At 44.7% G+C, this 14,024-nt stretch overlaps 1 protein-coding gene across 1 annotated transcript in view; it reads left to right on the top strand.

Annotated features, from left to right (window-relative positions):
* The window catches only part of SFXN5 (sideroflexin 5), a 195,109-nt gene that overhangs the window by 27,003 nt on the left and 154,082 nt on the right, over positions 1-14,024 (top strand). The window contains exon 3 of the mRNA XM_083189303.1: positions 9,675-9,752. Coding sequence (XP_083045429.1) covers positions 9,675-9,752 — 78 coding nt within the window. The remainder of the gene's footprint in view (positions 1-9,674; positions 9,753-14,024) is intronic.

The raw sequence follows: 14,024 nt of genomic DNA, 5'->3' as shown, positions 1-14,024 counted from the left end.
ATAGTATCAGGGCTTTGGGCTCTCAGCTGTCTGTAGCAGTGTAGTATTAGGGGGTATAGTATAGTATCAGGGCTTTGGGCTCTCATGCTGTCTGTAGCAGTGTAGTATTAGGGGATATAGTATAGTATCAGGACTTTGGGCTCTCATGCTGCCTGTAGCACTGTAGTATTAGGGGGTATAGTATACAGTAGTATCAGGGCTTTGGGCTCTCATGCTGTCTGTAGCAGTGTAGTATTAGGGGGTATAGTATAGTATCAGGGCTTTGGGCTCTCATGCTGTCTGTAGCAGTGTAGTATTAGGGGATATAGTATAGTATCAGGGCTTTGGGCTCTCATTCTGTCTGTAGCAGTGTAGTGTTAGGGGGTATAGTATAGTATCAGGGCTTTGGGCTCTCATTCTGTCTGTAGCAGTGTAGTATTAGGGGTATAGTATCAGGGCTTTGGGCTCTCATTCTGTCTGTAGCAGTGTAGTATTAGGGGGTATAGTATAGTATCAGGGCTTTGGGCTCTCATGCTGTCTGTAGCAGTGTAGTATTAGGGAGTATAGTATAGTATCAGGGCTTTGGGCTCTCATTCTGTCTGTAGCAGTGTAGTATTAGGGGGTATAGTATAGTATCAGGGCTTTGGGCTCTCATGCTGTCTGTAGCAGTGTAGTATTAGGGAGTATAGTATAGTATCAGGGCTTTGGGCTCTCATTCTGTCTGTAGCAGTGTAGTATTAGGGGGTATAGTATAGTATTAGGACTTTGGGCTCTCATGCTGGCTGTAGCAGTGTAGTATTAGGGGATATAGTATAGTATCAGGGCTTTGGGTTCTCATGCTGCCTGTAGCAGTGTAGTATTACGGGGTATAGTATAGTATCAGGGCTTTGGGCTCTCATGCTGGCTGTAGCAGTGTAGTATTAGGGAGTATAGTATCAGATCTTTGGGCTCTCATGCTGTCTGTAGCAGTGTAATATTAGGGGTATAGTATAGTATCAGGGCTTTGGGCTCTCATGCTGTCTGTAGCAGTGTAGTATTAGGGAGTATAGTATAGTATCAGGACTTTGTGCTCTCATGCTGGCTGTAGCAGTGTAGTATTAGGGGGTATAGTATAGTATCAGGACTTTGTGCTCTCATGCTGGCTGTAGCAGTGTAGTATTAGGGGATATAGTATAGTATCAGGGCTTTGGGTTCTCATGCTGCCTGTAGCAGTGTAGTATTACGGGGTATAGTATAGTATCAGGGCTTTGGGCTCTCATGCTGGCTGTAGCAGTGTAGTATTAGGGAGTATAGTATAGTATCAGGGCTTTGGGCTCTCATGCTGTCTGTAGCAGTGTAGTATTAGGGAGTATAGTATAGTATCAGGACTTTGTGCTCTCATGCTGGCTGTAGCAGTGTAGTATTAGGGGGTATAGTATAGTATCAGGACTTTGTGCTCTCATGCTGGCTGTAGCAGTGTAGTATTAGGGGATATAGTATAGTATCAGGGCTTTGGGTTCTCATGCTGGCTGTAGCAGTGTAGTATTAGGGGGTATAGTATAGTATCAGGACTTTGTGCTCTCATGCTGGCTGTAGCAGTGTAGTATTAGGGGATATAGTATAGTATCAGGGCTTTGGGTTCTCATGCTGCCTGTAGCAGTGTAGTATTACGGGGTATAGTATAGTATCAGGGCTTTGGGCTCTCATGCTGTCTGTAGCAGTGTAGTATTAGGGAGTATAGTATAGTATCAGGGCTTTGGGCTCTCATGCTGTCTGTAGCAGTGTAGTATTACGGGGTATAGTATAGTATCAGGGCTTTGGGCTCTCATGCTGTCTGTAGCAGTGTAGTATTAGGGGGTATAGTATAGTATCAGGGCTTTGTGCTCTCATGCTGTCTGTAGCAGTGTAGTATTACGGGGTATAGTATAGTATCAGGGCTTTGGGCTCTCATGCTGTCTGTAGCAGTGTAGTATTAGGGGGTATATTATCAGGGCTTTGGGCTCTCATGCTGTCTGTAGCAGTGTAGTATTAAGGGGGATAGTATAGTATCAGGGCTTTGGGCTCTCATGCTGTCTGTAGCAGTGTAGTATCAGGGGGTATAGTATAGTATCAGGGCTTTGGGCTCTCATGCTGTCTGTAACAGTGTAGTATTACGGGGTATAGTATAGTATCAGGGCTTTGGGCTCTCATGCTGTTTGTAGCAGTGTAGTATTAGGGGGTATAGTATAGTATCAGGGCTTTGTGCTCTCATGCTGTCTGTAGCAGTGTAGTATTAGGGGGTATAGTATCAGGGCTTTGGGCTCTCATGCTGTCTGTAGCAGTGTAGTATTAGGGGATATAGTATAGTATCAGGGCTTTGGGCTCTCATGCTGTCTGTAACAGTGTAGTATTACGGGGTATAGTATAGTATCAGGGCTTTGGGCTCTCATGCTGTTTGTAGCAGTGTAGTATTAGGGGGTATAGTATAGTATCAGGGCTTTGTGCTCTCATGCTGTCTGTAGCAGTGTAGTATTAGGGGGTATAGTATCAGGGCTTTGGGCTCTCATGCTGTCTGTAGCAGTGTAGTATTAGGGGATATAGTATAGTATCAGGGCTTTGGGCTCTCATGCTGTTTGTAGCAGTGTAGTATTAGGGGGTATAGTATAGTATCAGGGCTTTGGGCTCTCATGCTTTATGTAGCAGTGTAGTATTAGGGAGTATAGTATAGTATCAGGGCTTTGTGCTCTCATGCTGTCTGTAGCAGTGTAGTATTAGGGGGTATAGTATAGTATCAGGGCTTTGGGCTCTCATGCTGTCTGTAGCAGTGTAGTATTAGGGGTATAGTATAGTATCAGGGCTTTGGGCTCTCATGCTGTCTGTAGCAGTGTAGTATTAGGGGGTATAGTATAGTATCAAGGCTTTTGGTTCTCATGCTCTCTGTAGAAGTGTAGTATTAGGGGGTATAGGAGAGTATCAGAGCTTTGGGCTCTCATGCTGTCTATAGCAGTGTAGTATTAGGGGGGGTACTTGTGTACAATCACGGCTCCCACGATGTCCATCGCATAGCAAAAAATCGCATGCGATCGCATGCGATTTTTTAACAGAAATGCATCCAAATGCATTGAAATTAGTATCAAACATGTTCAATGGCCCCCAAATGTCATTTTTGAGGCTGTACCACCCCCACTATCAATGCGAACCCGAAGCGTGGCGAGCGGACACGGATACCTTCACAGGTATACGCGTCCCCTCGTGGGCTTCACAGGTGTCCGCGTCCTCTCGCGGGGCTCGGTGGCTCGCTGCGCTCGCCACACTTTCTATTCTCAACTCCACGCCGACGTGGATAGTGGGGGTATTAAAAGGTCGTAGGACGCGTACCGCCGCCCCTTGCTGCGCTCGCCACGCTTCGGGTTCGCGTTGATAGTGGGGGTGGTACAGCCTGAAAAATGACATTTGGGGGCCATTGAACATGTTTGATACTAATTTCAATGCATTTGGATGCATTTCTGTTAAAAATGGCATGCGATCGCATGCGATTTAAAAAAAATGCTTAAAAACGGCAAAAATTGCATCCCATCGCATGCCACTACATATGGCATGCGATGGGAGCCATGAAAGTACACAAGTACCTTAGGGGGTATAGTATAGTATCAGGGCTTTGGGCTCTCATGCTGCCTGTAGCAGTGTAGTATTAGGGGGTATAGTATAGTATCAGGGCTTTGGGCTCTCATGCTGTCTGTAGCAGTGTAGTATTAGGGGGTATAGTATAGTATCAGGGCTTTGGGTTCTCATGCTGTCTGTAGCAGTGTAGTATTAGGGGGTATAGTATAGTATCAGGGCTTTAAGCTCTCATGCTGTCTGTAGCAGTGTAGTATTAGTGGGGTATAGTATAGTATCAGGATGTTTGGCTCTCATGCTCTCTGTAGCAGTGTAGTATTAGGGGATATAGGCCTTATTTTGGTTCATTCTTTCTGACAAAATCCTTCTTAGATGGGCAAAACCATGTGCACTGCAGGTGGGGCAGGTGTTACTTGTGCAGAGAGAATTAGATTTGGGTGGGGTTTTACTTCAAAGTGAGATCTATATTGCAGTGTAAAAATAAAGCAGTCAGTATTTTCCCTGCACAGAAACAAAATTACTCACCCAAATCTAATTCTCCTTGCACATGTTACATCTGCCCCCCCTGCAGTGCACATGGTTTTGTCCATCTAAGAAGGATTTTGTCAGAAAGAATGAACTAGAATAAACCCCATAGTATTGTATCAGGGCTTTGTGCTCTCATGCTGTCTGTAGCAGTGTAGTATTAGGGGGTATAGTATAGTATCAGGACTTTGGGCTCTCATGCTGTCTGTAGCAGTGTAGTATTAGGGGGTATAGTATAGTATCAGGACTTTGGGCTCTCATGCTGTCTGTAGCAGTGTAGTATTAGTTGGGTATAGTATAGTATCAGGGCTTTGGGCTCTCATGCTGTCTGTAGCAGTGTAGTATTAGGGGGTATAGTATAGTATCAGGGCTTCAGGCTCTCATGCTGTCTGTAGCAGTGTAGTATTAGGGGGGGTATAGTATAGTATCAGGGCTTTGGGCTCTCATGCTGTCTGTAGCAGTGTAGTATTAGGAGGTATAGTATAGCATCAGGGCTTTGGGCTCTCATGCTGTCTGTAGCAGTGTAGTATTAGGGGATATAGTATTGTAGGGATTTGGGCTCTCATGCTGCCTGTAGCAGTGTAGTATTAAGCGGTATAGTATAGTATTAGGACTTTGGGCTCTCATGCTGTCTGTAGCAGTGTAGTATTAGGGGGTATAGTATAGTATCAGTACTTTGGGCTCTCATGCTGTCTGTAGTGTAGTATTAGCATACTCTCCAGGAGGGACACAATGCTCTGCTCCTGCACTTCCCTCTTAATGTATGATTGACATCACCTGTTTCACACAGGTTAATTGATAAGAAAGGTGCTTCAACACAGGTAATGGCAATCATAAATTAAGGAAAAGCCCAGAAACAGAGCAATGTGTCCCTCCTGGAGAGGGTCATGTTGGGAGGTATGTATTAGGGGTATAGTATAGTATCAGGACTTAGGGTTCTCATGCTGTCTGTAGCAGTGTAGTATTAGGGGTATAGTATAGTATCAGGACTTAGGGTTCTCATGCTGTCTGTAGCAGTGTAGTATTAGGGGGTATAGTATAGTATCAGGACTTTGGGCTCTCATGCTGTCTGTAGCAGTGTAGTATTAGGGGGTATAGTATAGTATCAGGACTTTGGGCTCTCATGCTGTCTGTAGCAGTGTAGTATTAGGGGGTATAGTATAGTATCAGGACTTTGGGCTCTCATGCTGTCTGTAGCAGTGTAGTATTAGTTGGGTATAGTATAGTATCAGGGCTTTGGGCTCTCATGCTGTCTGTAGCAGTGTAGTATTAGGGGGTATAGTATAGTATCAGGGCTTCAGGCTCTCATGCTGTCTGTAGCAGTGTAGTATTAGGGGGGGTATAGTATAGTATCAGGGCTTTGGGCTCTCATGCTGTCTGTAGCAGTGTAGTATTAGGAGGTATAGTATAGCATCAGGGCTTTGGGCTCTCATGCTGTCTGTAGCAGTGTAGTATTAGGGGATATAGTATTGTAGGGATTTGGGTTCTCATGCTGTCTGTAGCAGTGTAGTATTAGGGGGTATAGTATAGTATCAGGGCTTTGGGCTCTCATGCTGTCTGTAGCAGTGTAGTATTAGGGGGTATAGTATAGTATCAGGACTTTGGGCTCTCATGCTGCCTGTAGCAGTGTAGTATTAGGGGGTATAGTATAGTATCAGGGCTTTGGGCTCTCATGCTGTCTGTAGCAGTGTAGTATTACGGGGTATAGTATAGTATCAGGACTTTGGGCTCTCATGCTGCCTGTAGCAGTGTAGTATTAGGGGGTATAGTATAGTATCAGGGCTTTGGGCTCTCATGCTGTCTGTAGCAGTGTAGTATTACGGGGTATAGTATCAGGGCTTTGGGCTCTCATGCTGTCTGTAGCAGTGTAGTATTACGGGGTATAGTATCAGGACTTTGGGCTCTCATGCTGTCTGTAGCAGTGTAGTATTAGGGGGTATAGTATAGTATCAGGGCTTTGGGCTCTCATGCTGTCTGTAGCAGTGTAGTATTAGGGGGTATAGTATAGTATCAGGGCTTTGGGCTCTCATGCTGTCTGTAGCAGTGTAGTATTAGGGGTATAGTATAGTATCAGGGCTTTGGGCTCTCATGCTGTCTGTAGCAGTGTAGTATTAGGGGTATAGTATAGTATCAGGGCTTTGTGCTCTCATGCTGTCTATAGCAGTGTAGTATTAAGCGGTATAGTATAGTATTAGGACTTTGGGCTCTCATGCTGTCTGTAGCAGTGTAGTATTAGGGGGTATAGTATAGTATCAGTACTTTGGGCTCTCATGCTGTCTGTAGTGTAGTATTAGCATACTCTCCAGCATACTCTCCAGGAGGGACACAATGCTCTGCTCCTGCACTTCCCTCTTAATGTATGATTGACATCACCTGTTTCACACAGGTTAATTGATAAGAAAGGTGCTTCAACACAGGTAATGGCAATCATAAATTAAGGAAAAGCCCAGAAACAGAGCAATGTGTCCCTCCTGGAGAGGGTCATGTTGGGAGGTATGTATTAGGGGTATAGTATAGTATCAGGACTTAGGGTTCTCATGCTGTCTGTAGCAGTGTAGTATTAGGGGGTATAGTATAGTATCAGGGCTTTGGGTTCTCATGCTGTCTGTAGCAGTGTAGTATTAGGGGGTATAGTATAGTATCAGGGCTTTGGGTTCTCATGCTGTCTGTAGCAGTGTAGTATTAGGGGGTATAGTATAGTATCAGGGATTTGGGTTCTCATGCTCATGTATAGTTTAAATCATGTCCAACGTTGGCCCTCCAGATGTTGTGAAACTACACATCCCAGCATGCTTTGCCACAGTTTTGCTATTAGAGAATGCTAAAACTATTGCAAAGAATGCTGGGATGTGTAGTTTCACAACACCTGGAGGGACAAAGTTGGACATGCCTGGTTTAAATAATATAAATAAGTTGTCAGGAAAAGGTTAAACATACCATAATGAATAAATACATCAACATAATAGAACCAGTACTGCACTTTTAAAGCTCACTTTCTCTTACTGTACATCATGGTAAGGCTCCTGTCTCTTCTTCCTGGCAGCTGCTCTCTGGTCCAGTGCACTGACTGAGGACACAGCAAACTTGGCAGAAGAAGTTACTACCACACTGTGCAGCAGTTCCGCTCTTTCCCTTACACTGCATGATGTTGGGGGCAACAACTCCAGTAACCATATTATATATCATTGCTATTGTCATAATTTGATCCACTTGCCAAGAGGATGGGGGTTTCTGGGCAACCAGAAACCCCACCTGCGTTTGCCTATGGTCCCCTTATCAACGCCCATAAACATTGCCTGACTGTCAATTACACTGCATAAAGATAACCGCTGCCAGTGTCATCGCTATTAGACTTTAGCATCCGCTTAATTGCAAAAACATCGGACTAGCGTCTTCATCTCTACTTTCATAGGCATCGTAATAAGGTTTAGGGAATAGAATGTTGTCCTGATGCCAGAATCGCTTGTCTGCATTCAGTCTATTATTTTGGAGATTTGTGGTTCCATCTTGTGTTCAACCTGTGTTTAATTTTTAATTTCAATGTTAGTAAATCAGGGGATTAGACTGTGTTTGTCTATGTGAAAATACAGATGTTTAGCCGATATTCTGTTTTGAGTGGGATTTCAGTGGGGTTTTATATTGGATTTTATATCGATTTTTGCCTTTGGTAAAACTCCAAAAAACAAAATCAAATGCATATCGATTCAAACTCCCCCAACTACTATAGATATCTCTAACTCTTTAGATGTGATATTTTTTAAAAGAAGAGGTGTTGTTTAAAGCTATTTCATACTTTTATGTTATTTTGGGTACGCCATACTATGATAAACACAGACGCACGGGTATTACCCAATGAGTTACTCAGTTTCCACATCTACATGAGACTCTACCAGCTGCTATGTGTAAAGAATACATGTATACAAGTTAAAACCTTCTTCCAACATACGGGTTGGTATGAGTCCAGAATCCTATTGGAGTATGAGGTTATTCGGATCTAATTGTCACATGCATAAGATTAAGACTAACCCCCCACTTGGAGGACTTTCGTCCAGCGGACACCCCCCCCCCCCACCCACCCCCCCCCCCCCCCCCCAATTTTTGTTTTGTTTTGTTTTATTGATGCTTTTTATACTGTTAGTTTTATTTGATGTCGTGACTTGTAATTGAAATGAAGATGTCAGCTATATTTCCTTTGTAAGGGATCAATGTTGTTTTCTTGATGATTATGAAAAGAAATGTAATTATGAGGGGGGAATAAAAGACACTGATATTACTTGAACATTTCCATAGTTCATTGAGAATACAATTTACAATGTCTTTTATGATCCAGCTTGACTATAAGTTACATTTTGTGCATATTGTCAATATATGGAAAACTTGTTTTGTTTACTATTCTGTCTGCAAAAGTAGTTCATTGTAATTTGTGAACTTGTGGCATGTTCAACTGTTAGAGCTGATTAAAAAAAAAAAAACACACCCAACACCCCAAAATCGAAATACACCCCTCAGTTTGTCCTCACATCATGTCACAGCCCCTATTGCATGCAGCCCTGTCCTCACTGACACATCACTCATCTGATATACTCTGTGCTGCTGGGGACTCTGCCCCTCCCACTATATAACTCTCAGTCTGTGGCTTCCGGCTGCCTCCATTCCCCTCCTCACAAATTTCATTGATGCCCCTCTCACCTAAACAAGCGGATAGGTTATAGCATTCAATATTCTTAAATACTCTGTGCTGATGACATATGAAATACAGGTTCTAAAACTTGTCAAATGTGCCGTAATAACGCTTGATAACAAGCATAGTGACCTAGCTATTTACACTTCTTATAAATATACAAAAATATCCTATTTCTCCCTCCATTTATTTCAATTGTGTGAGTGTAATTATGTCAGAGATGTATCAACAAGAGATAAATGCAAGGGTGATAAGGAGAGATAAACGTCCAGCCAATCAGCTCCTTACTGACTTTTTTCAAACACAGCCTGTAACGTGGCAGTTAGCATGTGATTGGCTGGACATTTATCTCTCTATCACCTTTGCATTTATCTCTTGTTAAGCCTTAATACATCTGCCCCACTGTCATTCCAATGCAGTGCGTATAGACATTATCCAGGTCCTCCCATAGCTGAGGGACATACAGTATAATACATCACTGACTTCCTGGGAGCTGGCCAGGGTGCTGAACTCTGCCTCATCTGTACAGGATAGTCTGTGTACAGTACACAATATACTCCCCACTGGCTTACATTGTTATACAGTGAATGATATACAGTATTTAATACAGAATATACATAGTTGGTGGGATAATGCACTGTAGAGTATAAGAACATTGCCCTATTTCTGGTTACTAACAGTACTGTTTTTCCTCCACTTAAAGCGGGTTCCTGGTGTCTATTTATAGGTGTTCTAAACAACATCTGTAATTATATTTTTTGCGAGATGCAGCCATTTGATTTGTACACGTCCTGTCACAGTCCCATAAAGCGGTATAAAAGTGGTTCCGCCTCTGTAGCGGCTTCTGATGATCATGCACTACCTGACTGTACTCCCATACATGTGATCTCATGCCTGCCTCTTACCCTTTCAGAGACACCTTAAGGAGGCTGAGCAGCTGCTGGAAGACTACAAACACGGAAGGCTGCCATCTGGAGTGTCCAACTCAGAGGTGAGGATGGTGCTTCCCTGCTCTGTTACAGGGTGGGCTTGATGGGCAATGCCACAGTTTTACAGCTGGAGTGCCACAGGTTGTCTAACACTGCCGTAGATAATGCTGGTTGTGTATTGTCTGGTCCAGTGTATTTTGATTTTGGATTTTTATTAAACTCTGAAAACAGCTAATATCATGCAATTTTGTTCCTATGTTATTAATATAACCACCTCACAGCGCACCTCACAGCGCACAATTAATTCAGACCTGATCGCAGGAAAAATTTGTTCTCAAAATGGGCAAATCCATGTTGCACTGGGACAGATGTAACGTGTGTGAGAGTTAGATTTGGGTGGGTTGTGTTGAAATCTAAATTGCAATATAAGAAAAAAGCAGCCAGTATTTACCCTGCACAGAAAGAAAATAACTCACCAAATTCTAACTCTCTCTGGCCATGTTACATCTGCCCCACCTGCAGTTCAGCATGGATTTGCCCATTTCGAGAACAAATTTGTCCTGCGGTCACGTCTGAATTAGGCCCAGTAATGTTCACCAACAAATGCTATGGCAAAACTAAGCAACGGAGCAGCGGCACAAACACAAGGCAGTTATTTCTGTTTAACAGTGTCCTGCAAATTAATAATGTATTATCCATAACCAATCAAACCAACTCACAAGTACTTTCAATAGAAAACGATCCAACAAAGTAATTTACAATTAATTTTATGTGGCATATCATTGCTAAAAAAGTAGGGGTACTTAACAAACAGCAAAGGAAAATGTAAGTAAAATAGCGACAGCAGACTTGGATGGCCCCTTGCACAAGTGCAGATGTCCATAGAACATGCCTATTCCCAGGGTCCAATACATCACATATGTTGAAACGGTTACTACACATTCTTTTAAAACCATAAATGTTGTGGGTTTGTTTGTTCTGATAACAGTAACAGAATGTTGACCCTTTTATTCATTTTAAAACGTATTCACTAAAAGTTATATTTTATGATTAAAGTTGTGATTGTGAATATAAGCGTGCCCCAGCGAGTAGTCCTAATAGTTACCCGTGTTACACGGACTACGGACGCACCACCAACGCTGAGATGCCTTATTCAGTCCCACTCGCTAAGCAGCATTATTTCGCTGTATAGCTAGGGGGAGCGAATGCCCCCCCCCCCTTCGCCCAACCAAATGTCACCGACCATCGAATAATTTTTTTTGCCCGCTCGCAGATAAGTCCGTCTGAACTGACTTTTATCGGGCCGGAGATGTCCGAAAAGGGGACGGGAGCTGACATCATCGGCCCACCTGCGTTCCCAGAAGAACGCCCAATGTTTTCCCGGGGACGCCCACAAAACGTTGTGTGTTCCCCTGCCCCAGCCAGCTCTCCGCCCCCTTCCCTCCCTCCCGTTTGCACAGCTGGGTCCGCAGATGCGTATTTTCACCGATACACATGCGCAGAACCGCACCATCTGTCCCCAGGCCAAATGCGGAGATTACCGAGCCAACTCGAATCACACACCCCCCCCCAGTGTAGTGTTGTATCGGGTATGCCCACCTATTGCATGTTCGACCTAATGACAGTCAATAGATAGAACACAAGTTGTCCTCAGAGTCAAAATGTCGTTATATTAAAAGGTAGACATCAGAACAAGTCAACGTGGTCAAAAAGTTGACCTTCTTCAGGGTCGGCATATCAACTGTCTTTCTACTGTAGATACCGGATACCTTCTGTTACAGCGAGGTCCATAACGCACGTTGTAGGAATCAGATACATTCCTTCTCCTGTCTCCCAGCCATCGCGTTCGGTAGAACCCTGTGAGTGTTTCTGAGTAACATATTGTGCATAAATATTTATATTAATGTGTAAATTCTGCACACATCACACAACAAGTTAAATGTGAAAAGTATATTAAATTGGTGCAACTGACAACATACTAATTGATTTGAAGCAGAGACTATGTGGTTTTTGAAAATAGACGTGCCTCGTACTTCTAATTAAACGTCGTCGGTGGCACGGTGTAACGAGGGCAGAAGGTGACGACGTCTTCCTGATCTGCTGGAATCCTGCTCGTTAACCCACTTTTCATAATTTGTGTCAACGCCGTTTCATCACGGAATCGCTTTATTCCTCGCTGTGCTTAGATTATTCTGACTATATGTTTTATTCACGTTTCCTCGCGCTGGTTGTCACGGCGGGCGGTAAGCCTGTTACTCCAGGGATAACGGCGGTGTACTGTTATTATGCATCTCGCTCCATCAGACTGTCAGAAAAGTGTGAACAATCAGGCGTTAGAGTTTTGTGATCTCCACAAGAGAATGTTGTTAAGAATCCATTAACCTCTGACCCTTATAAACTCAGCCCTTGTCTGACCTTCAAACAAACAATCCAAAAATAGGATTAGTACTTCGTCACAGGCTCGCCATCTCTTATATATTTGGCTACATGTGTCAATCATCCTGAGAGTGTGTGTATAACGCTGGACAGGGTCACACATGAAACTCCACCCCCCACCCAGCCTTATACACACACACCACACATAATACACACACACATGTAGCCTAATATATAAGAGATAATACACACATATTGGCCCCTGCCTGCCTACACTACACCACCCGCAATACCACACACCTATAATACTCACAGACACATGTAGCTCAGCCAGCGTCCATGGGGGCGGAAGGGAGTGCAGTGAATAAATTAAGTCTGCGCAGCTGCAGATCTGTGGTGCTGACATAGCAGCCTCTGGCAGCCAGGGGGAGCAGCTCTGCCTCCTCTCAGACTGACCTTGAGTTGCAGACAGAGTCACATGGTCACAGCCTGAGAGGAGAGAAGCATGATGCAGCTGTGACTCGGCAGAGCTGCCTCCTCCTTTATAGTAAAGCTCTGGGCTGGCTGTAGCTCCTCTCAGGCATTTTCAATCTGCCGCTGGCCCGGTGAATCAAGACTGCCCTGTGAGTGTCAGGCGCCACAGGTATGTCACATGTGGCAGGGGGATGCCAGCAAGTCTGGGGAAGGAGGGGGAGAGGAGGAGGTTGTCTATAATAACTTAGGGGGGGGGGGGTGCACAAGGCAGCAGCAACCCGCTCCCCCCCCCCCCCTGGCCTGCACACCCCACCGTTCTGCACACCCACCCCTGGCACACACACACACGCAACCCCCCCCCCCCCCCCGGCCTGCACACCCCACCGTCCTGCACACCCACCCCTGCCTGCACACAGCAGCAAGGTCACCGGGCAGACACACACAGGTGTACTCATTACTCACTGACACACTTCCCAGGTCACCAGGCAAACACACAGGTGTACTCATTACTCACTGAAACACTTCCCAGGTCACCGGGCAAACACACAGGTGTACTCATTACTCAATGACACACTTCCCAGGTCACTGCGCAGACACACAGGTGTACTCATTACTCACTAATATACTACCCAGGTTACAGCGCAGACACACAAGTGTACTCATTACTCACTGACCCACTTCCCAGGTCACAGTGCAGACACACAGGTGTACTCATTACTCACTGACCCACTTCCCAGGTCACAGTGCAGACACACAGGTGTACTCATTACTCACTAACATACTTCCCAGGTCACCGCGCAGACACACAGGTGTACTCATTGCTCACTTACCTATTTCCCAGGTCTCCGCGCAGACACACAGGTGTACTCATTACTCACTGACACACTTCCCAGGTCACAGCGCAGACACACAGGTGTACTCATTACTCACTGACACACTTCCCAGGTCACAGCGCAGACACAGGTGTACTCATTACTCACTAACATACTTCCCAGGTCACCGCGCAGACACAATGGTGTACTCATTACTCACTAACATACTTCCCAGGTCACCGCGCAGACACACAGGTGTACTCATTACTCACGGACACACTTCCCAGGTCACAGCGCAGACACACAGGTGTACTCTTTACTCACTGACACACTTCCCAGGTCACAGCGCAGACACACAGGTGTACTCATTACTCACTGATACACTTCCCAGGTCACAGCGAAGACACACAGGTGTAATTACTCACGGACACTTCTCAGGTTACAGCGCAGACACAGGTGTACTCATTACTCACTAACATACTTTCCAGGTCACAGCGCAGACACACAGGTGTACTCATTACTCACTGACACTTCCCAGATCACCTCGCAGACACACAGGTGTACTCATTACTCACTGACACACTTCCCTCATCACTGCGCAGACACACAGGTGTACTCATTACTCACTGACACTTCCCAGGTCACCACGCAGACACACAGGTGTACTCATTA

This window comes from Crinia signifera, chromosome 1 (assembly GCF_055691185.1).
Source record: "Crinia signifera chromosome 1, ASM5569118v1, whole genome shotgun sequence".
Classification (NCBI taxonomy): Eukaryota; Metazoa; Chordata; class Amphibia; order Anura; family Myobatrachidae; genus Crinia; species Crinia signifera.
Note: the sequence above shows the minus strand (reverse complement) of the source record. Positions and strands in the feature narration are given on the sequence as shown.